Source organism: Hirundo rustica, chromosome 5 (assembly GCF_015227805.2).
Source record: "Hirundo rustica isolate bHirRus1 chromosome 5, bHirRus1.pri.v3, whole genome shotgun sequence".
NCBI lineage: Eukaryota > Metazoa > Chordata > Aves > Passeriformes > Hirundinidae > Hirundo > Hirundo rustica.
The window spans coordinates 22234862-22257023 of NC_053454.1; the positions used below are offsets into that span (position 1 = coordinate 22234862).

General features: G+C 42.1%; 1 protein-coding gene across 8 annotated transcripts in view; it reads left to right on the forward strand.

The window, feature by feature from the left end:
• Window positions 1-22162, forward strand: part of TBC1D1 (TBC1 domain family member 1) — a 104533-nt gene that overhangs the window by 21072 nt on the left and 61299 nt on the right. Inside the window, exon 1 of one of the 8 annotated variants that reach the window (XM_040063968.1) lies at window positions 10779-10903. The exons of the other annotated variants lie outside the window; for them this stretch is intronic. Coding sequence (XP_039919902.1) covers window positions 10874-10903 — 30 coding nt within the window. The 5' untranslated portion in view covers window positions 10779-10873. Of the gene's footprint in view, window positions 1-10778; window positions 10904-22162 lie in introns of those variants that run through there. 8 annotated transcript variants of the gene reach the window in all.

Genomic DNA, 22162 nt, shown 5'->3' on the forward strand with positions numbered 1-22162 from the left:
AGCTGAATTAGACTTCTGAGGTTTTGTCTGAACTGGAGTTGTGAGTAAAATCAAAGTACTCGTATGGGCATGACATTGTGGATCTACAATGGGAGAAAGCAATACTTGATTCCTATTAAATTCTTTGACTGTATATTACAGCTTTTTGCATGCTAAGAGAAAAAGCTGGGAAGAATGATTAAAACTGGCCTACATTCTTACTCATAAATTATAATTGAAAGCAATGGGACACTTGAGGATTTAATATACCCTGGATGAAATGTCCTGTTTAATATCTTTATCAATGATCTGGATAAGGGGATCGAGGGCAACCTCAGTAAATTCACAGATGACACCAAATTGAGCAGGAATGTTGGTCTGCTGGAGGGCAGGAAGGCTCTGCAGAGGGATCTGGACAGGCTGGATCAATGGGCCAAGGCCAGTTGCAAGAGGTTCAACATGGCCAAGTGCTGGATCCTACACCTGGGTCACAACAACCCCAGGCAGTGCTACGGACTGGGGACAGAGTGCCTGGGATGTGGCCACAGCCACATGAGCCAGGGTGTGCCCAGGTGGCCAAGAAGGCCAATGGCATCCTGGCCTGTGTCAGTGACAGTGTGGCCAGCAGGAGCAGGGCTCGGCACTGGTGAGGTCACACCTTGAGTCCTGTGTCCAGTTCTGGGCCCCTCACCACAGGAAGGACATTGAGGGGCTGGAGGATGACCAGAGAAGGGCAGCAGAGCTGATGGAGGGTCTGGAGCACAAGGCTTGTGAGGAGCAGCTGGGGGAGCTGGGGGTGTGTAACCTGGAGAAGGCTCAGAGGAGACAAGGTCACTGCAATGATCTGAAAGGAGGTTGTAGTGAGGTGGGGATTGGCCACTTTTCCCAGGTAACAAGTGACAGGATGAGGGGAAGTGGCTTCAATTGTACCCAGAAAGGTTTAAACTGGATATTAGGGGAAAAATTCCTCAATAATAGGGTTCTCAGGTATTGGATCAGGCTACTCAGGGAAGTGGTAAAATCACCATCCCTGGTAGTGTTGAAAAAATGAGTGCATGTGACACTTGAGGACATGGTTTAGTGGTGAATATGGCAGTGCTGAGTTAGTGGTTGGACTTGATGATCTTACAGGTCTTTTCCAACCTAAATTGACTCTATGATTCTAAAAGACCTGCTCAGATGAGGTTCACTTATCCATTTGAGTCTTTGCGCCTGTGAATGCATTCAAATATGTGAGTTAAGACTTGCAAGTTATTCAAGTATGTGAGCTCAGACTTGCAAGTTGCAGTGGTATCTGTGAGTATGCTTCAGTGAAGAATTCAGCTGCCTAGCTCATCCATCCAGCATTGTGCAGGTTTCTCCTGGAATGCCACCATTCCCTGTTGGTATTAAGAATACCCAGAAAGGAGGAAATGGCAGAACCGACCCATGATTAGTTACATATTTGTGTATTTCAGTACTGTACTGTGTGTCAACTAATAATGTAGACTTTATTCCTGAAAATATGTACACATTTCCAAATTTAACCAACTCCATGAGTCTTACATGAAATGATGCAGCTGTCTCCCCTTCTTGGTGATAAGATGGTTAACAGAACCTGTGGGGAGGGGCTGTGTGGATCCATGTTTTTTTGGATGGCTGACTCAGCACGAAAAGACTTCCATTGTTCTGGCAGAGGAGCGGAAGCGCAGTCAGCACATGTGGCTGAAATGTGCAGCGATGACTTACAGTAGTATATCCTGAGCCTTTGAAGAGATGCAGCTTTATCAAAACCACAGAAGGACAAATCCTGCTGCTGTCTCTTTTAAAAGCCTCTCTATTGTGTGTTATATTTCACAAGTGTTTTCCAGTGTGTTTTTTAGGAGTTAAAATAGAATTGCCTTGAAGTAATTAAATGTGGAATGTTGTTTGTAATGAAACCTGGAACTGTACATTTCTGAATGGAAAGCCAGCTCAACCGTGGGGAAAGTGGTTTTTCAGATTGGAAAAGACAGCGTTTGACTCTTGTTTGAAAGATGGTTTATTGCCATTTTGTGACTTTTACTGTAATTGAAAGACAGTACGACTTAGCCAAAAACACAAAAGCAAGAGTCCACATCACTGGCAAAGATAGACTCAATGGGAGAGATTAGAAACAGTAAGTTAAAAATATGCACAACGGAACATTGCTGATAAAGGTCTCTGCTTTCAAGACCGCTGAGGAGGAATATAATCAACAACACAACACAGGAAAATAAAAATCATAGATAGTTTAATAAAAAGGCAGATTTATATACTCCATATAAAATTACTCTGCATGCAAATTATTATATTAGTAGATTCCAGTGGTATTCTCAATTTCACATTACACTGGAAATATCTAGGGAAGGACTGTGCTGCAGATTGTAACAAATGGAAGGCTGGTGATGAGAAGTGATGTAGAGCAAGGGTTGGGCAGGCAGCTAAGAGCACTTCTTAATCAGCAGCCAGGGGCTGCAATAGTTCTCAGTTGGCTGCTGCAGTTCTCCCACCAGGGTTTTTTCCAAGAGCATCCGAATAAGGAGGCTTATGATATGAGGGCAACCTGGCAGACATTAAAATTTCTTCAGCTTGATTCTGGAAGAAAACAGGACAACATGGTATTTGTTTCTGCTTTTTGTTATCTACGCTTAAGATGTGTAAGGATATAGTAACAGCTTGGTCTGTGATATTAGTGGTGGCAATTCTCAAATAAATAGCTTTTACACTCAGCTGCTCATCATGTGAACTGCAGTATAGCTCCAATGACTGTAGGTAAATTCTGGACTCTACACCTACTGAGAGATAAACCTGAACTGATAGTTCTTATTGTTAAGCAATTCACAGGAACACCAAGAATATTTTGGTTTGGGGGTAGAATAGCTAACACTTGAAGTTTTATTTTAACTGTTGGAGGGTTTTTTCGGTTACTGAGATGAGGGTTGCTTTAGAGTGTGTGAACTACAATATAAGCCCATTAGAATCTGTGTACTGTCTGTGGGGATTGTGGCTGGATTAAATAATGAGAAATCAATGCTGTTAGAAATAGATTTAGTTATTATGTAAATTGTGGAGAACTGAGAAGGCTGGCTACTTTTCACGGCTCTCCGTACTATAGAACTCAATGTACTTCCCTAGTCTCCTACTGTTGCAACTGAAGTATACAAAATAATATGCCTAGGACAGTGGGACTATTTTTGTATCTATAATTAATTATGTGAACAAAGAGCTAGGCTATAACTCTGTAAAATGATGCATATATGATTGCTGATTTTATATTACTCATTACTGGAATGTTCTAGTAGGCTACAGTAAATAACTAGTCTAACATGAAGACTCATGTAATGGAAATAGCCATTCATAATATATATGGCTCCTATAGCATATGAGGAATTGTTAAAATTATAATTATGTTTTGATTTTTACCAGTCAAATGAGAGGTGTCATGTTCTGCTCATAGGTTGTCCTCAAAACTTTCTAGACATTTTTTACTCTATAAATTATCTATTACTGGAAGTAGCAGTGCTTAGTAGTTTGAGGGATTTTTTCCACTGTGAGGTAATGCTTCTTTACAAAGGAAATGAGACCTATCTTCAAATGAATTGTCTTTTTTCCCATCGGACTGAGTTAATCATATAAGCTTCAAGATCAGCAAGGATTTTAAGTATAACTAGTTGTATTTTGAAAATGTTTTTTAAACTTTAAGAGGGTTTGTTTACAATTTTTTCCTCCTGAGATCTGTGAGTGCATGTCACAAGGAAGCAGCAGGAAGCTGATGGAAAAGGGTGCAAAGTCCTTTCATAGCCATCTATCTAGTGGCAGGGGACATTAATGGCAACTTGATTTGCACATGTTTTGCATCCCAGTGCCAGGAGGTTTTTAAAATAAGCAGTCTTGCATAATTAGTATTTTATAGTTTATCCAGTTGTGTCAGGGTGTGTGTGCAGGTGTATTTCATCACTGTGGCATCTGCTGCTCTCTTTCCCAGAGCCACCTCAGCATTCTGGAGAGCTCAGATAAGTTATCCCTTGGTTTGGTGACACTGAGAAGACCAAAAGCTACTGCCTTACAGGAGGAAAAATAGGGGGTTTCCAGCTGTTTCAGCTATAGTCAAGACTTAGCTGATGATCTCAATGGCTTGACCTGTGTATTTGTCATTGCACACTGGGAGCATCCTCATTTATTTTGAGCTCTGTGGCTTACTTCTGCAGTTTCCTAGTTTGCTCTGCCTGTTTTCTGCTCTTCCTGCTCGTTTCACAGCTTCCAGAAAACCGTTATTATTAAACAGAGTAAATGCATGGAACCTCTGATGTCTCCTTGTGGCAATTCCCTGCTGTGCTCTGAGTTTCCCCTGATGCTCATTTGCCACATTGTCCTTGTGGGTTTTTTTGCATCCAGCTATTCAGATCAAAGTGACCTCCTCACAAGAGATCTTCATAAGTCTTGCTTGGACTTATCTGTAGATTCAGGCTGTGTTTTTTCACTCATTTATAGAGAACTGATCATTTGATTACAATTAAGTCCACCATGTACTTTTCATCTTGGTCAAATGCAGACATATGATTATGCTTGAGTGGAATTAGTCAGAACCCATGGCAAAGTTCCTGACAGCTTTAAGCTTTATTTTGCTGTCTGTGGGAAGACAAAAAAGATGCAGTCCAGCATAAAGCTTGCCAATCCAAAGTTTGCTCATCAGTATTTTTAGAAGTGTTTGAAGCGGCACAGTGATTTCAGTCCAGATGTGCTCTTTGCATCAGACGACCCTAATGTTTATGAATGGGCATCAGTGGACCCTAAAGCTAGATTGTGTTACTGTTATGCTGATTATATATAGTCTTGGTTAACTTTACAGGATGATGGGTTCCACATTCTGTGAGTAGTATTTTCTCCAGTCTCTTGTTTGACTAAGGATTTCACCAAAACCCTTCCACTCTGAACTTTCTGGAGCAAATACTAGGAAATCATCCATGCTGATCATCCGAGCATCTGCTGTCACCCACAACTGCCTTCTAACAGGGCATAAGCAAAGCACAAACTGTTTTCTCTAGATACAACTTTTCAAATGAAAAAAAGAATGCCTAAATACTTTTTTGTCCAAAACAGACCCATCGGGAAGAATCTGAAGATAATGGTAGCCAATCAGGAAAGCTGCTTTAATCTTATGAGGTGTTTTGTCCTCTAATACTCTCATGACCTCACTCCTGTTGATGTAACCCTGCCTCTAGGGTATTACTTGCCTAAGGAAGACTTCATTTCCTCTGTCTGCTGAGTGAGCAACATGGCCCATGTGCTCTTAGGCTTCTCTCCTACAGGTGTAGATGACCTTTCCCTTCACAGATCTTGCTTTCGCTCAGTCCTCTTGCTGTGGTTCAGTTGAGCCTCAGCACATGGTAACCCTCTTCCCTCTTTGCTCTGACACTGTTGGAGAGAGAAAGGATAGTGGTGGTAGGGAACAGGACAGATAGCCCATCACCAACACAACTTTTCATTCCTGAGTGAGAAATCCTAATATCACTTGAATCAAAGCATTTTAGCAGTTACAAATTTTATGGTGGAAAAGACTAAATGTACATGAGAGGTTGGAAAGGACTCTTCTGCTGAATCACTGCCCAGCAGTCTGGTAAGGAACTGTTCTATCCTGTATGCCACATGGGGAGTGAATTGCAAGCTATCTCTGGGCACTGGCCCAATGTCAGCATTTTTCGTATTTGCTACTGATTAGCAAATAGCCAGAAAATTTCACTCACAGTACCAAGAAGATTATCCAAATCTGTGTAATTTCTGTTTCCACTGAATGTCTAGAAAGCACCAAGAAAGTCATCCCAGGTGCTTTGGTGAAAGCTGGATTTCATCTTTAGCCTGGGCAGTGGGCTCCTATGCACTTTTAACTCAAAAGTAAAGCCACTACCAGTCTGTTGGGTCTTGCTGTTGTTTTTCATCAGGGGGCTGGTGCTGATCTGGTTTGGTGAAGTAATTTGGTTTTATGATTAATATTTTATTTTGTATTGAGGAAAAAGTTTGCTTATAATTTTGCAAAAAGAAGTAACAAAGCTTACTTTTTTCTTCACTAGAGTATCTATTCAGAAGCCACTGAGTTAAGCCTGATTGAATCTTTGGATAGGATGAAATCCAGAGGATTCATTACTCTGTTCCATCGATGGATTCAGATAAATATTTTTTTACATCTTGCATTGTGTGAAGGTGCCATAAAAGTCTGGTGTTTCCTTAGACACGTCTATTTTGGTATGATTTATTACAGCTGCATCTAAGAACCAAAACATTATTACATTTTGAATTCACATCACAAACAGTTCTCTTAAAGTAGTTACTTTTTTTCTCTTTTTTTCCTCAGAAAGTAGAAACCATCACACCTGGAAGGTGAGAGGATGAGACAATACTCAGGGAAATCTTAAAGTACAGTGAGAAATAAGTGATAAAGTATAAAAATTGTGGGTGTTTTTAAACAAAGACCTAATATTGGAAAGTGATAATTAATGTCAGGCATATTTTTTCTTGTATTTTTTTCACCTGAATTTATCAAGACCTTCTTGTGTAATGAAGGAAGGAAGGAGATAAGCGAAAGTTGCAAGTGAATGTGGACAGAGGGGATAATTCATGAGAAGAATAACTGCCAAAATAAGTTTAAATACAATACAGAAGAAAAAAATTTAAATGGGAATAGGATCTGCTTTGAAATCACCACTAGTTGTAACAAAAGAGCAACGGAAGAGGCCAGTTCTCAGGTACCACAGTTGTGGCGATGCCCTTAATGCAAGTTCTTGTTCTCACAAGAACTCTCTCATCATTCAGTGATGACCCACTGTGAACACACAAAAATATTCATGGCCATTAAACCTAGAGAAACTGAAATCAGTGGAAAATGAGCCAGAAATACTCCTTTTTTGAGTTGAAAGGTCAACGGCACCCTCCTTTCTTCTTAATATTTCCTTATGTCTCTCTTCTCTTTTTATATCTCGTTCATTCTCCAAATGACTTCTTTTAGTGGAGAAAAGTTTGTTGGAGAAATAATAATGGGGGTATTTGTGTATGTGTAAATTTATGTAGGACATCTGTAAAACAGAAAGATCACCTTTCTGATGATGTAGGCTTTAAGTTATGACTTTGAAGTATTTTAATTGTTGCTATTTTAAAAACAGCCACAAATACCTTGCTAATACTTTCCATGGTAACATGGGACAGCTTATAGGACTGAGGGGTTTGTTTTGATTTTTAAGAGATCATACACTTGGATGAGATGGTGTCAAGTGGTACTTATTATTTATGCAGTACAGATGTTATTCCCTGACCCTGAATTTTTCCATTTCCCCAAAATGCTTATGTAGTATTTTTGGAGAGACAGTAATCTACACAAGACAAAATAATAAAATACAGAGGTTCTCTTTTTAGAAATTTGAACATCCTGAAAAATTAATGCAGTTATTGTTCCCACAACATTACTAAATGCATCTTTTTTGGAAGGTAAGCAACACAGTGACCTTTTAAATTTACACTGAAGAATTTCATGCATTGCTAAGTGGTTTTATAGCTAAACACTTAAATCTCACTTCCAGCTGTTTTCCCAAATGCCAAAGTGTGCCCAGTTCTCCTTCCTTCAAGGCCAGCATCTATCATCTTTGTTTAACAGATTAACTAGAGCAGAGACAGCAGTTACGTAGCATGCCTGAAAGCCATGTTAACAGCAGAAGCTGGAATTCATTCATTGTTTTTCTATCTCCTAATGCGCTATCTTCACCACAAGACTGCTTTTCTTCCCAATCCTATAGAAGTGTTATAAATACGATAGACCAAATTCGATAAATCAAATTTTGGAATTTTATTGAGAGACAAAATTACAATCTCAGACAGCCACAATTAAAAGGACAGCGTCAAGCCTGGGGTCGGCGCCGGGTGAACAATGATAACACACTCTGCCAGTCTGTTATCCCCCAAGTTCACATTTCTGGCTTGCAGCAGCCTCTTTTTATACACTGGATCGCTGAGAGAAACTTGGGATTTCAACGGTTCTTCCTCCGAGGCATCTTCATTAAACATTCATGTTCCAGTTCTAAGAGTTTGAATAGGGCGGCGGGAGAGGACAATGCCGTTAATGGCTGTGGCCAGGTGTGGTGTGGAGATGTTAATTTCAGGAGGAGACAGTCTAGATATCGATCTGATGTAATCATCTGGGTCTCCGGGCTCTCATCTCCTTTTTCCGTCGTCATTGTTCTTCTTCTAACGTTTCCCGGCAGAGGCATTTTTGGGTCTCCCTTTCTGGTAATTCCAATCATTTTTCTTTCATGTCCCTCCCATGTCTTTCAGGCAAGAGAAATTCCTGTGCCTTTTCTGAGCTACTTTTCTCTGAGTTAACTCTTAGCATACGGGATTAAAACAAAAACGTATCCTTATAGAGATTGCATTACATTTTATATCTTTTAACACGAATTAACTTTACGACATATACCACAGAAGCATGTAGAAGTTTTCAGAGTGCATCTAAAAACATACAAATGTCGCTATAACAACTACATGCAACAGGTTTCGAAGTTAAGTAGTGTGAAGTGACATCAGTGTTTAATGTGGACTTGGGGGCAGATGTGTGTATTGTTAGTTTAAAATTGTGTAAAGATGTCAGTCAGAATGGGGGAGCTGGACAAAGTCCCAAGCTGGCAGGATCTCCTCAGAGATAGGGGAAGAAATAATTACTCAGATGTAATACTGTTCACACTCAGTGTTAGAGAAATGAGACTCTTGAGACTCTCATGCTACCATCAAATATAGTGGTTATACTGTACTGTATAGTGGCTATGAGCAGCACGTAATGAATAGCATTCTGCCTTGCTCGTGCCCTCAGTTGCTTTATGAAATAAAAGCAGACCTGGTTCTGTCCTTCAGATGGTATTATTTCTACAGTTCTTGTTGCGTTCTGAGTTTAAGGCCCTGAGAACAGATGTTATTTTTTCATGTATGTGCTCTGTGCATCATGAATAGTAGCAGCAGTGAAAATGTCTCTCTCTATCATGCCAGTAAACCTTTAGAGACTGCTACTGAAATGGGTATCAGTAATATTTAGTCACTTACTGGGCCTATGGCTAAGAACATCTGTAGAACTGACAGAGAGAACCACTGGCCATCTTTGTGAATTATCTCTAATCTGTGTAACTATTAGAAAATGGAACTCTGTTCTCCTTTTATGAAGATCTGAAATGTATTTGTTAAGGTTTTCATTTCAGAAACTGTAATTTAGGTACAGCCTGAGAAGAACCATTTTGTGTTGTCCCCTCATCCCTCTGTGTCCCGTTACAGACATACAACAGTGCTAAGGCACTCACCAGCACCACGTTAGGAGGTGATAGAGCTCTCTGGCAGCTCGATGCCTTGTTTGCTTTGCACGAACCAAAGCCAGGGCTGCAATCTGAGGCAGGCACCAAAACTACCCCTTTTCTGCCTCAGTGACCTGTGAGATTGGCTCTGGTTCTCCCCGGCTCATATGCATGGATGTCACTCTTCCCCTTCTGTTTTCATTTAATAACTCAAACAACTGGAGCAGTGTCAGCTCTGACCCAGAGACCATTCCATTGGCCATTAGTGTGCAAGTGCAAGCATATTCAGGGCACTCTCACAGTGGAGTAGCTGTCTCCGTGAGTGTGTCTTCGAGCAAAATGAAGAGCTGAATTTGGCACTTCATTATCTAACTTTGACCAGTTGAATTTTATTGAGAATGAGTTGCTTTCCTATTACAATTGTGCAAATCTAGTTCTTCCTGTTGTTTCTGTGAGGTGGTGGAAAATAAAGGGCTTTTTGTTTTGAGCCCAGTGGATTATTTCCTGTGAACTCCAAACCTTTTTTCCTTTCCTGGTTCTGTGCCCTTTAGCTGTTTCAGGCAGCCCTGCGGCCGCTCAGTAGGGGAGGACGGTGTTCACAGCCAGCTCAGCCGGAGCAACGGCAGGAATGAGCATTCCTGGCTGAGTGGCAAGTAACATCCCTGGACCTGCCGGAAACATGCACACTACTGTCTGGCCTTCCACGACAGTCTGATTTCTGGAAGTTGAGCAGCTAGCGTGTGATTAGCTAACACGAATGGCAAGACAGACTGGAAGTGTAACATTTCTCAGTGGTTTCAAACAGATGATTTTTCGCTCGATCCTTTAATGTTAGGAATGGCTTCGATGCCGGGATGTTCCCAGAAACTTTTAGTTGCGAATCCCGTCGTCAGCGCTGAGTTACGTGGCCGGGCAGCGCGAGGCGGCCGCCGGCGGTTGTCTGCGTTACCGGGCGCGCTGCCGGACGGCGAACCCGCTCCTTTCCCGAACCCGATCCTTTCCCGAACCCGCTCCCTTCCCGAGCCCCGCTCCCTTCCCGAGCCCCGCTCCCTTCCCAAACCCGCTCTTTTCCCGAACCCGCTCCTTTCCCGAACCCGCTCTTTTCCTGAACCCGCTCCCTTCCCGAGCCCCGCTCCCTTCCCGAACCCGCTCCTTTCCCGAACCCGATCCCTTCCCGAACCCGATCCCTTCCCGAACCCGCTCCTTTCCCGAGCCCGCTCCCTTCCCGAGCCCCATTCCCTTTCCCGAGCCCGCTCCCTTCCCGAGCTCGCTCCCTTTCCCGCAGCCCGGGCGCGGTGAGCCCGGCGGAGGCGGAGCGCGGCGGGGGCGGGACGCGGCCGCGGCCCTTCCTTTCCCATCCCTTCCCTTCCCGCCCCGCAGCCCCGCGGCCGCAGCCGGCGCCGCCACGGGCAGTGTTCCCGGCGCGGAGAGCTGGCGGTGCCGGCGCTCGGTGCGGGGACGCTTCGGGAGTCCGCGCGGGCCGGGCCCTTCCCCGCGCATGAGGCGCTGGGAGCGGCGGGCGGGAGAGGCGGAGAGGAGCGGCCGGAGCCGGGGATCGCCGCGCCGGAGCCCCTAGGATGTCACCATTGTTCAGCTGGGTGGCCAAGGTAGGCGGCGCGGCGCCCGCCGCTCTCCGCGCTCGAGAAGTAAAGTCCGGCCTTAGGGCTTGCAGATGTTCGCGTGTAATTTCAAGGCAAGTCGGTCGTCTCTTGGAAGGGAGCAGAGCCCTGCTGTATTGTTCAGCCAGGAAAAAGGAGGAGTACTCAAAGTGACCGGTAAAGTCAACCTGCTGTCAGACGTGGCTTGGGTTTAGGGGCTAAAAGCGAAGCTGCGGGTCTGGCCGACTTGTTTTACGTTGCTGCGGGTCTGCAGAAGGGGAGAGCTGTAACTAAAACTGCTCAAAAGGCCTGATCTTAGTGCCTGTTGAAGTCTAACGCTACTTTTGCGCTCTGGGGAATGTGTAACAGCGCTCCCACTGTTTGTTTTGGAGCAATTTTTTTTTTTCTTTTCCTAAGGTTTTTGTCATGCTCTGAATTTATGAAGAATGAGTTGGATTTTAGTCGGACACTTACATGTTTAACTGTGACAATGCATGTGTCGTGCTGGCTTCTTCATCTGTGTGCCTAGGGCTTCAGTGGGATTTTCCACTGTAACTGAAATTACATATGGATGCAAAGTAGTAAAGATGGTTAAAGATCTCTATAGTTTTGAGCTGATGTTTAAAAAAATTTAAAGTAACAGTCATTCTGAATTTAAAATGAGCTGCAAATGATATTCTCAAGGCACGGTTTAACATGTAGAAGAAGAACAAGTGTGTGAAACAGCTGTATGGCAGTCAGGAATTGTAAGTTTCTTGAATAAATAAGCTGGGAACAAAATCCTATACCTTGAAATTCAACAAACAGCGTAGGCTGCTAGGCAGACCACGTAAAACCTGATTCGCCCTTCTCTGTTGTCAGGTGTAAATGGTCAGTTGCTTAATTAATTGTGCAACCCTGTTCTTGAATATTTAACAGGTGAAATACCTACCCTCGGGTGATACTAAGAGAGAAGTGCTTGATATGTGACTGTTGCCTTTGTTCAGATTCTCAGATAGAAGGATTTGCTCCATTCTGCTTTGAAAGGAGACTGCTGACTTTTAGACACACCCTGAAAAACCGAAATGTATCCTTCTCTCTTTCCACTTGCCTTTTTTCCTCTGGGTGAAGACCTGTTGGGTGGAGCCTCTCCTGCCCTCCTCAGGCTCTGTCTCACGCGTAACAAAAGACCCGGTTTGCCGTGTTATCTGAAGGAAGGGTTCCGGCCGCTGCCCGTCCCGACTCTTACCAATGTGCCGGTCTCCTATACGTGTGGCTGCTGTCAAAGATGAGTGGTGCCACCGAGTACGTACTTCAGGGATGCCCCCAAGGGATGGCTCATTTCCTTCCCTGGTTGTTCACTCGTCAGCTGGACAAGGCAGCTGCTTGGGAGAGGAGATGGTGTCGGAGGAGGTCAGAACTTGTAGCACGCGGAGTTCGCTGTGTTTTTAGACAAACAAGCTCTTGCACAAACACACTTCTATCTGCTTTTAGGAGTGCTTTCTGGGCTTTCAAAACTAATTATTTCAATGCTGGTTCCTCACAACCTCTTAGTTTTAGTCTTTTGATGGCCATTAATTGTCAGCACCAATTTGGGAGGGAAAGCGAGGCAGTGCACTTAGAAATATAAAATGAGGCTTAATAGGGAAAGCTTTCCTGCCTGCCAAAATCTGATCAGTAAAAATGTAGGAGCTATTGCTTTGGGCTTTCAACACAAATGCAAGTCTTTCCAGTTTTTGCAAGGTGGTGGCCCATTCCAGAACAAGGAAGGACTGTGGGATGGAGGGAAGAGGAAACTGCCTCTCTGGAAGCAAAGCTGTCCCCTTGCATCTACTACTTAAAAATGAGTGACCCCCCCAACTGCCCCGCTTAGTTAACACAAGTATTTAGGATCACCAGGCAAATCACCAGGCTTGCAGATAGTTACATGTGAAGCAAGTTACTCCCATATGCTATAAAATTGATTTCCCTGCTGTTTGTATAAACATTACCTTTTAATATACGTTGTTTACACGCTTTTACATGCAGTTTTACCCAGCTTGTCTCTTACCTACACACAGACTCCTCGGGGCTGAGTTTTGCAGGGCTGCTGGGCTCAGCCATGGGGTCCATTCTGGGCTGGAGGATAAAGCCCTGCTTGAGTCATGTGTGAATTGATGTTGCCCCCATTGGCCATATGGATGCTGGCTAAACCCCTGAATGATGGCTCTGTGGATAATGAATTCTAAAGTACTGACTTGTTTTAGTCTCCTGAAATTATTTAAATAAAAAAGAATAGTTATACCTGTTTTTCCTGCATGGTTTGATACAAAGTTAGACAACTGACTTAAGGGAAACCTTTGACCCAAAAGCACAGTCTCTTGAAAATGTAAACTATGCGCTGTTCTGAGCAGAAAACACAGTTGCTTGTGTAGATACGCAGACCATTCGTATTCAGTTTAGATCACAAAAATAACTGTTATTAAAAGTAATCATTGTGGGGTCGAAAAATGTCAAAGGTTTCAGTCTCAAAAAAAAAAGACGCAGAGTTTTAGTGGTAAACTGGCACATTATTAATTCATTAGTAGGAGATAATAATGCAGTGACAAGTGTTAAAAGTAATTTTAGTTCTGTTCCTATAGTATTTAATACAGATTTAGTTAAAAGAGATTTGTCTTTGTTTACAAATTGCTTAATTTTCTAATGCAACTTTCTATTCAGAAGCAGCTTTACAGCAATCGGAATTAGAGAACTGATTGCTGAAGAAATAGAAGCAGTTCTTAGGGCAAGAAATTGTATAAATAGAGAATTTTGAGTAAATGTGTCCTCAGATTTTCAGCAAGCTATGAAATTTATGATTTGTCTTTTTAGTTACAAAAAAAAGGTACTGTATATAATTTAAAAGTTGTGTTAACTTCAGCTTATTTTGTCTGAAGGATTATAAACCAACAAGGAACCAGTAAAGAAAATAACTGAGATAAAATGCCAAGCAAAGTTACACAATTTAATTCAAGGTTTCTTCTATAATGATTTTGCTGGTGGGGATTAATCCACCTTGAGCAGCTGCCTCCAATCTGCAGGACAGCAGGTGGGAAAGAGATGCTCCCTCCTGAGGGGAACTGAGACTGATAGACTGTGTTGCTGAAGCCTGAGGGACCTTCATGTATGTGCCACCAGCACTGGAAGAAAAGGGTGGGTTTACAGTATAGCTGTCCTCAGCTGGGTTGGCTAATGTTGGACCTTGACTTGAAAAAGCTGATTGTTTGGATTCCTTCTGTGAAAATCAGATTTTAGGGTGTATTCAAAATAGATGCTCTGAAATTCCCAACAGCAAATCAAAAAGTAAGTTTTAGTATGGTTTAGGTTTTTTTCAAGGATTTGAGTTGAAGGGCCTATGAGCTTTCCTCAGTTTGGGAAGCTCTCAAGCCAGCAACAAAGGAAGTTTCTATCCCATTCAGTGCAGCTAGATGTGGTTACTTGGCTTTTGTACCATGAAACATTACTGAAGAAGTAATCTTAATAATATTGGAAATGCCACTTATATTTCTTGTAATTATAATACAGCTTTATGTGCTCTGTTAGAATTGATCTTGCCACTGTTTTGCCATCATTCCTACTATTTTCTATATAACAGAGCGCTTAGTAGACCTCTGGAGGAACATACATGGGAGTAACAATATACTTCTTAGTTTAGGTCAGAAGCTACAAATGAAATTAATTTGCTTTCTGCAAAGGAATGAGGAGGATTGAAAGACTGAAAATCAGGATGGCCAAGAAATCTCCTCCTGCCTTTTTTTTTCCCCTCCTTTTTAAGAGTGTTTTGAAAGGATGATTTTGGCTTTTTTGCTGGTCTGTTCTAGGATATATCACACTCATTTATGAGGATGTTTTGCTCCAGTTTAACTGACATGCCTCTTTCTTTTATTCCCCACAGCTTCCAGCAAAGTTGAGCACCTTTGGACATCTTTAATCCCTCAGTGAATGACCTAGATTTTAGCCAAACAAATCAAGTTTTTGTCTCTTCAGGAGCCCTCATAACCAAGCATTTTAAAACTGTCTAAAGCCAAAAAACTTACATGTTTGTTAAACCTGTCTAACTTCTAAGCCCACATTACTTAAGATAAATTATTTGGGTAGGTAAGTGGTGGTATTTTATGGGGTGCAAGTCTTGTTTGTGCTAGTGCGTTTATCCCTGATGACCCTTATTGTAAAGGAATTTGAATCCTTGCAAACTGTATCAAGAATCAAGTAGTTCATAGAGAACTAGTGCCAGGGAAGAATTGGGAATTGTTGAGGAGGGAAGGCTCAAAACCCATAGTTCTGCTTGTGGAAGAATCTCCTTGAAGCCATTGACGCTGTGGGTAGGGCTGAAAGGACAGACCCTCACTTGTCTCCCAGGCTGGATGCCAGCGATGTAGCAAAGAGAAAGTGCAGATTTCTGCCAGAGCTGTGTTTTGGTGCCCAAGCTTGCACAATGCCCTTGCCAGAGAACACTACGTTTCTGCTCAGTGTGATTCTCCAGGTCAGTTTATGTTGGTGTTAAATGTTGTTGCCAATTGACAGCTTTCAGATAAATGCAGATTATCACAAAATACCCGGCAGTTCAAATGCACTGTTTTCTGTATGCCAGTCACTCCCCGCCTTCCCCTGTGGGGGCCTGGGTGATGACTGAGGAATATGCGCTCAGCATTTGAAATGAAGTCAGTCCTGTGGTGAAACCCCTCCGTTACTCAGCAGTTAAGTTCCCTTTGGAACTGTTCGCTTTTATTCTTCATCCTTCCATTTCTTTTTCTGCGTGCCAGGCTCACATTGCACCTGCTGTGCTTAGATGCTCCCTGCTTGATGGGAGAGGGCTGGAATACAGTAGTTCTCGTGGCATTTGTGTGTCTGCCAGGTGTAGTAGGGCAGTGTCCTCTGCTTTTGTCAGGTACATTAGGGATGCTTAGTAAGGAGTAGAGCTTTCCACAGAGAAATTCCTGGCCATGTAGATTGCAGTTTAGCAAGGTCTTTCTCTTGAATCATTTATGCCTTTCTGAATTAATTTCTCATGAGTATCTTCTTTCAGGTTCATGTTGACCTTCAGATTTAACAAGCCGATCCTGACAAGGTAGCTGAGCTTGCTCTTTTGTACAGGTTCTGTCCTCTGCAATTCAAAACAGAACTTTAAGCCTCTAGTCAAACACTGTTTGCTTTCCTTTGCTGAAGGGCACTCTGGAAGTTGGTGCTAGCTGTCTTCATGTGGTTAACATGTTCTGAGCCAACCAATACCAAAACTACTAGTAAATCCTGCAGGATTGGGGAAAACCCCAGGTCGTATCAAAGACAGATAATACAACTAAGGGTTTGTTTGGAGGTTTTTCCATATATACGTATGTCTGCAGCACTGCAGTTTAACTTTATTTGCCTTACATTTAATGATTTAAAATACTGTTTCACATCATAGCCTTTTTTTGAAAGGCTACTGTAATGAAGTAGTCTTTTATGTGTACTAGAGGTGTTAATGAGAACACCAAAGCGGCAGTTCCACTCTGGATCCTGTAAATAGAAATATCCTTAGGGAAAAGTCAGGTAAAGAACCTCTTTACAGTTTATAACTTCCCATTGCCTGAATGTAGGAGCTGCAGCATTTCTGAGAAACTTTTGCTATAAGAGGTTGTTGGAAGTTTTTTACTGTGCCATCTAATAAAAGCTTTAAATACTTTAAGAAGTCTTCTGAACAATTTTATTTTAAATTTGAAGGAGCTGAGGTTTGTGTATGGTGTACAGAGGTTGACTAATGACTTAACAAGTAAATCCTCAATGGAATTATTCAATTAATTGAATTACAGCTTGGCTTTTTTTTTTTTTTTTAATTGGTTTTTTGTTTGTTTGTTTTTGTTTTAATTAGAAGCCTTTACAGCTCAACTGTTCAAGCTGAAATACTTATGTATGGCAGTGACTCAGAGGAAAAATATTCTCAGCCTCTGTTTCGGTAGTATTTTACGTATCAGTTAAGATACACAAAATATGTCAAGAGATGCTTACTAATTTTTATGAGGAGGTGAGGCAGCAGAACTGGGAAAAGCAGCCAGAACCCAGAGAGCAGTAGCTGAGGCAGGGGAATGATTTTAGCTACTGTATATTGGTTTCATCACTGAGTTAACTCTGTTGAATTGTATTTGAATCAATTTCAGTTATTCTTGCTTTTTAACCAAGTTGCAATAACAAATCATGAGATGCATTAATGCATAGATATAGAATTTTAATAGGAGTGTTTTCACAGAATCACAGGATAAGCTGAGTTGGAAGGGACCCACTAGGATGAAGCCCAGCTTCCTGGTCCTGCACAAGACACCCCCAAGAGTTGCACCACGTGCATCGTCCAAACACTTTTGAACTCTCTCAGGCTTGGTGCTGTGGCCACTTCCCTGGGGAGCTGTTCCAGTGCCCAACCACCCTCTGGGCAAAGCCAACCTAAACCTCCCTGACACAACTTCAGGCCGTTCCTTCATGTCCTGTCATGAGGGTCACCACAGAGAAGAGATCAGTACTTGCCCCTCCTCTTCCCCTCTGAGGAAGCTGGAACTGCAATGAGGTCTCCTCTCAGTCTCCTCTTCTTGAGGCTGAATTGACCGAGTACCCTCAGCCACTCTGCATGTGGCTTCCCCTCAAGCCCTTCTCCATCCTCATTACTCTTCTTGGGCACATTCTATCAGCTTTTTATCCTTATTATTATACTGTGACACCCACAACTGCACACAACATTTTAGGTGAGGCCACCTAAAGTGCTCCACCAGAGTGGAGCAGAGTGGGACAATCCCCTCCCTTCCCTGGCTGGTGATGCTGTGCCTGATGCCCCCAGGACAGGGTTGTCCCTCCTGGCTGCCAGGGCACTGCTGACTCATGTTCAGCTTCTCATGGACCAGGACCCCCAGGTCCCTTTCCATGTCACTGCTTCCCAGCGTCTCATTCCCCAATCTGTCCGTACATCCAGGGTTGCTCTGTCCCAGGTGCAGAATCTGGCACTTCCCCTTGTTGAACTGCTATGTTTGGTGATTGCCCAGTCTGCTAGTTTATCAAGGTCACTCTGCAGGGCCTCCCAATTTTCTATCATCTGTAAATTTGCTTAGTATCCCCTTTTTTTTAAGTAAAATCTTTCTGAAAAGCGTGATTCTTTTACTGAGAAGCAAGAGGGAGGTTCAGGCACTTTTATCCTGTTTCAGTGGACTAGAGCATAACAACAGGGTTTCTGCTGCCTCTTTTCCCTTGTGCTTTCAAGTCCCCAAAAGGCCAGGCCAGTATTCCTGGATCAGCTGGCCAGGTGCATGAAAGCTGCAGTTCTTAGCCTGGAAGAAATCCCCTGTAAGTTGCATCTATGTTAGTAAGTACCATACAGCAACATGTTATTCAAGGAGGGCGTTGCTGGTGCTGAGGAGAGGTTCTATACCTCACTCTGGGAAGTGAAGGTGCTATGAACCAAATGCCTGTTTGCAGTGAAATGTATCACACAAGGAAGGTTTAGTTCTGTTTAAATGGGTGACAGTTTTGGTATTTTGAGACACCCCCCTACTGTAATCTGTCACACAAGAAGTGGAATGGGAGAATCCACTCTCAAACACATTCCTTGTTCAAAATAAAATAATGAAGAGGTCACACTACATTATGCTTGAGAGTCCAGTTAGAAAAGCTGGACAAACAGCATAGGCTTGGTTTTGGCTATGTGGACACACTGTGGCACAGTGAACGGCCCTGATGGAGGGAGTAGGGGCCCATCAGGGAATTTTTGTTTTATTGGGATGTTGACATTTTGGCTAGTGCTTAGTGAAAATATCAGGCCTGAAGAGGTTATCTGGAATTTCTGTGCCCTAAACTTCTGTCTGTCACTAACTGAAGAACTGTGAAGGGAGTGTAAAAATGTTTGTTGTCTTCCATTCTCAGGGCACTGTGTATGTAAGCACACATGTTGATAGTCATATTTCAAAAACAAACCAAACATTATTCTGAAATATCTTCTTTCCAACTCAAAACTTACTAGCTTTGGACATGTGATTGTTTCTCTTTATACCTTTGCAGCACCATCACTATGATCAAAAGCATGTGTTTTTTTCCAGAGGAAACCTTTGATATGCAGCTGCCAAACAGGATTTTCAGGTACAGATATTCTGTGAAATTGCAGGTTTGGGGGAAAGAGACTGCTTATGCATAGTTGCACAGGCACACTCCCTGCTACTGGAAATGGCGAAGCTGAGCTAAACTAAACAGCTGCTTTCTTTTTCAATACATTTTGGGGGATTTATGTGTTTTTCTCGAGGACCCATGTAGCCAAATATCTTACTTTTACCAGATCTTAACAGTTGCCTCTCTATATTTACTGAACTATTGGTCTGCTGCTGTAGTACCAATGAGGTGAGCTCACTGAAGCCGTTGTCATGGAAATTTGGATGGTTGGCGCTAAATGTTTCGTGCTGGTTTTGTTTCTGTGGAGCTTTTTATAGCTTCTAATCCTCAAATGCAAGTCATGGAAAAGGAAATTTGTAGAAGTGCTTTAGAGTTTTAGACAATTATGTACAAGGGGCCTGTCTTTAAAACTGGTGTTACTTACCCAGAACCTGAACCAGTAATATGTTTTGGAATTTCAGATTTGGATATGTCCCATTGTAATATAACCTACAGAGTTTATCATTCTGTGAAAGCAACATTTCTGCTTGACACACAGTCATTGAAAGCTGACCTTTTTAGACTAAAGCATATTTTTTAACATGTGAACACAGGTAATGCAGCTGATGTTGTTTTGTTTATGAAATGTGGAATCATATAAAAATTATTTATTGTTGCTTCTTATAATTCCGTCAGCATTTTTTTCTTCTGTTTTACAGCAGAGAAGAATGAAAACTGGTAAACTAACTGCTCTTTTAAGTGAAAGTCAGGGTAGTGTTCATGGGATGTTTAGTCATTACTTTCCCCTCCTGTTCTCCTATGCAGCTGAAATCTGTTACTGTATGACAAAGCAGCAAATGTGCTCAGCCACAAGCAAATCAGTTCACCAGGATTTTGTTCCAGTCAGGCAGAATGCTGGAAAAAGCTGATCAGCTTCTTTGCTCCAGTTCCCCTGGGGCTTTTATAAGTTTAATGTTCAAGTAGGATTCCAATTAAAAACATCATCTGTCCCTGTGCCTCCCACCAGCAGCCCTGGGAAGACGGGCTGTGTGGCTGTCTGTTTCCTTTGGAAGTCTGTCAACTCTGTTGTCAGGGTAAGAGATGGTGTTTTACTCTGCTGCAGATAAAACTTACACGTCATGTCAATTAAAGTCATTCATAGGTTGACTTCCCCCCACTACATTCCCTTTGAAATTTTGAGGGGAGGGAGATTTTGACACACGTTTGGGTCAGCTGCCAAGAAGGCTATATTAGAAATAAACTTAGTTGTAGTGGGGATACACATGAAGTTTTCCTCCTTTCTTGTTTGGAATTGGATATTGATAAAAAGGACAAAATTATTTCAGGCTTGCTTTTTTTTTTTTTTTTTTTTTTTTAATTTGTAAAGAAATACTCACTTCAGTCTGTCTTGCTAACCCCTATTTTGCCAGTTGTACCAATTTTGATAACTGCCAGAAGCTCAAGAGCCCAGGAGATGAGGAGAGAGCCTGCATCCTATTGTAAAAATGAAATTTAATCTGATTAATAATAATTTTTAAAAAAAGGTTGCTACCTAATTTCCTGTTTTACGTCCTGTTACTGCCTTTCAGTTACAAAAGACAAATTCTCCGCTCCTCCTCAAAAAATTTCAAAACAGAAAAGAACTCTTGTCCTGAAAGCTTTAAAATGCCATTGCTGTCTTTTTCCATTTATAGCTATTTAAGAATAGGCTTCCTTCTGTTTCCCAGCCCATAGCCTCCAGCAAAGTCTTAAGCCTGTCTCAACCCTGTGAAGGGAGCTGCTTGCAGTTCCATCTTGCACCTCTTCCAGATAAAAGGATTTAATCTCTGTTGATAATGAATGAGCATAGATATTTCTGTATATTGCTTTACAACAGGTATTGCCTCGTTGTTCAGTAATCACCTTGTAAAATGTGAGCCAGGAACCCTCTAGGTATGACCAGCAACTATTTCTATGGCTTGAAATGCTGTTTTCATTTGTGTGAAAAGGAGCCTTTGAAAACAAAAATATGGAGAAAATACACCTGAAGATCTTAATGCCTTATTTGAAATATCTTTTGATTTATTCCACAGTTGTTCTGTATAAATTTATGGTACTGAATGGAGGAGCTGATGAAGCTGTATAGGATGAAAAGAAATGGGTTTTATTGTAAGGTCAGAAAGGACTGGGCAGATATGAATTAGTGAACACCATGTAATAAGCCCATCAGGTATATGGCAGAATGTACCTGTATTCTTCCCAGAAGAACAATTTGTAGGAACAGCCCTTTCGGAACCAACAGGTACTGTTGCATTTGGAGGTATTCTAAAAGCATATGTAGACTTTGCCAACTGCAGTTTGCTTTTGGGTCGTGCATTTTCGTGGGGAGGGGTGCAAAAGCAACAGGCAATCTAGGACGTGGCAGTTTGCTTATGGAGAGTTGAGAGAGCTTTTGTTGTGTTTCAGGCTTGAACTAAAGTATGTCTTAAAAGCATGGGTAAGAAACCCTTTAAGTGTATCAGCAACATGATTCATCCCTATTGGAGAGAAAACACCATCACAAAACAGAACAGTCCAGCTTCATTAGAATACTGAGTACACTTAAGTTCCATTTCTGAGCTTGTTTACAATACTCTATGAATGGTTTCTGCAAATATTGGTTTGCGGGGTTTTTTTTTTTTCTAAGGGAAATAAAACCTTTTTGTGCCTCTTAAAGTTACATGGAGTGCTTTTGAACTCACATGATTTTGCAAAAAGTGTACTCTTTTCTGTCTGGCTGAGGAATCATGAGGAATGTTCTCGAGATGAGATTTGCCTGTAATATTTAAAGGAATGCAAGACTGTGAAAGTGGCATCCAGTACTCATGACGTCAGTCTGCAGTGGCCCAACAATCTTCTGGAGGGAGCACTTGATGTGTGTGGGAAGTCTAGTCCCCTTTACAGCTTTACATGATAATGTGTAAACTGTTAAAAGTATGTGTTGGCTACATGGAGCTCTGCTCTTGGTTCTTACTGTGTCGGTCATCTCAGACGATGCTAGTGGCATTCATCCACTCATCCAGGTCAAAAAGATCTAAACAGATAACTCTTTTCTGCCCTACAGATAATATCCTTTGAATTTGAGTGCAGATTCATCAGCTCCTTACGTGCATCCCTGCAAAACTTGAGTCTTAGCCTTATCGCCCTCCTTATCCC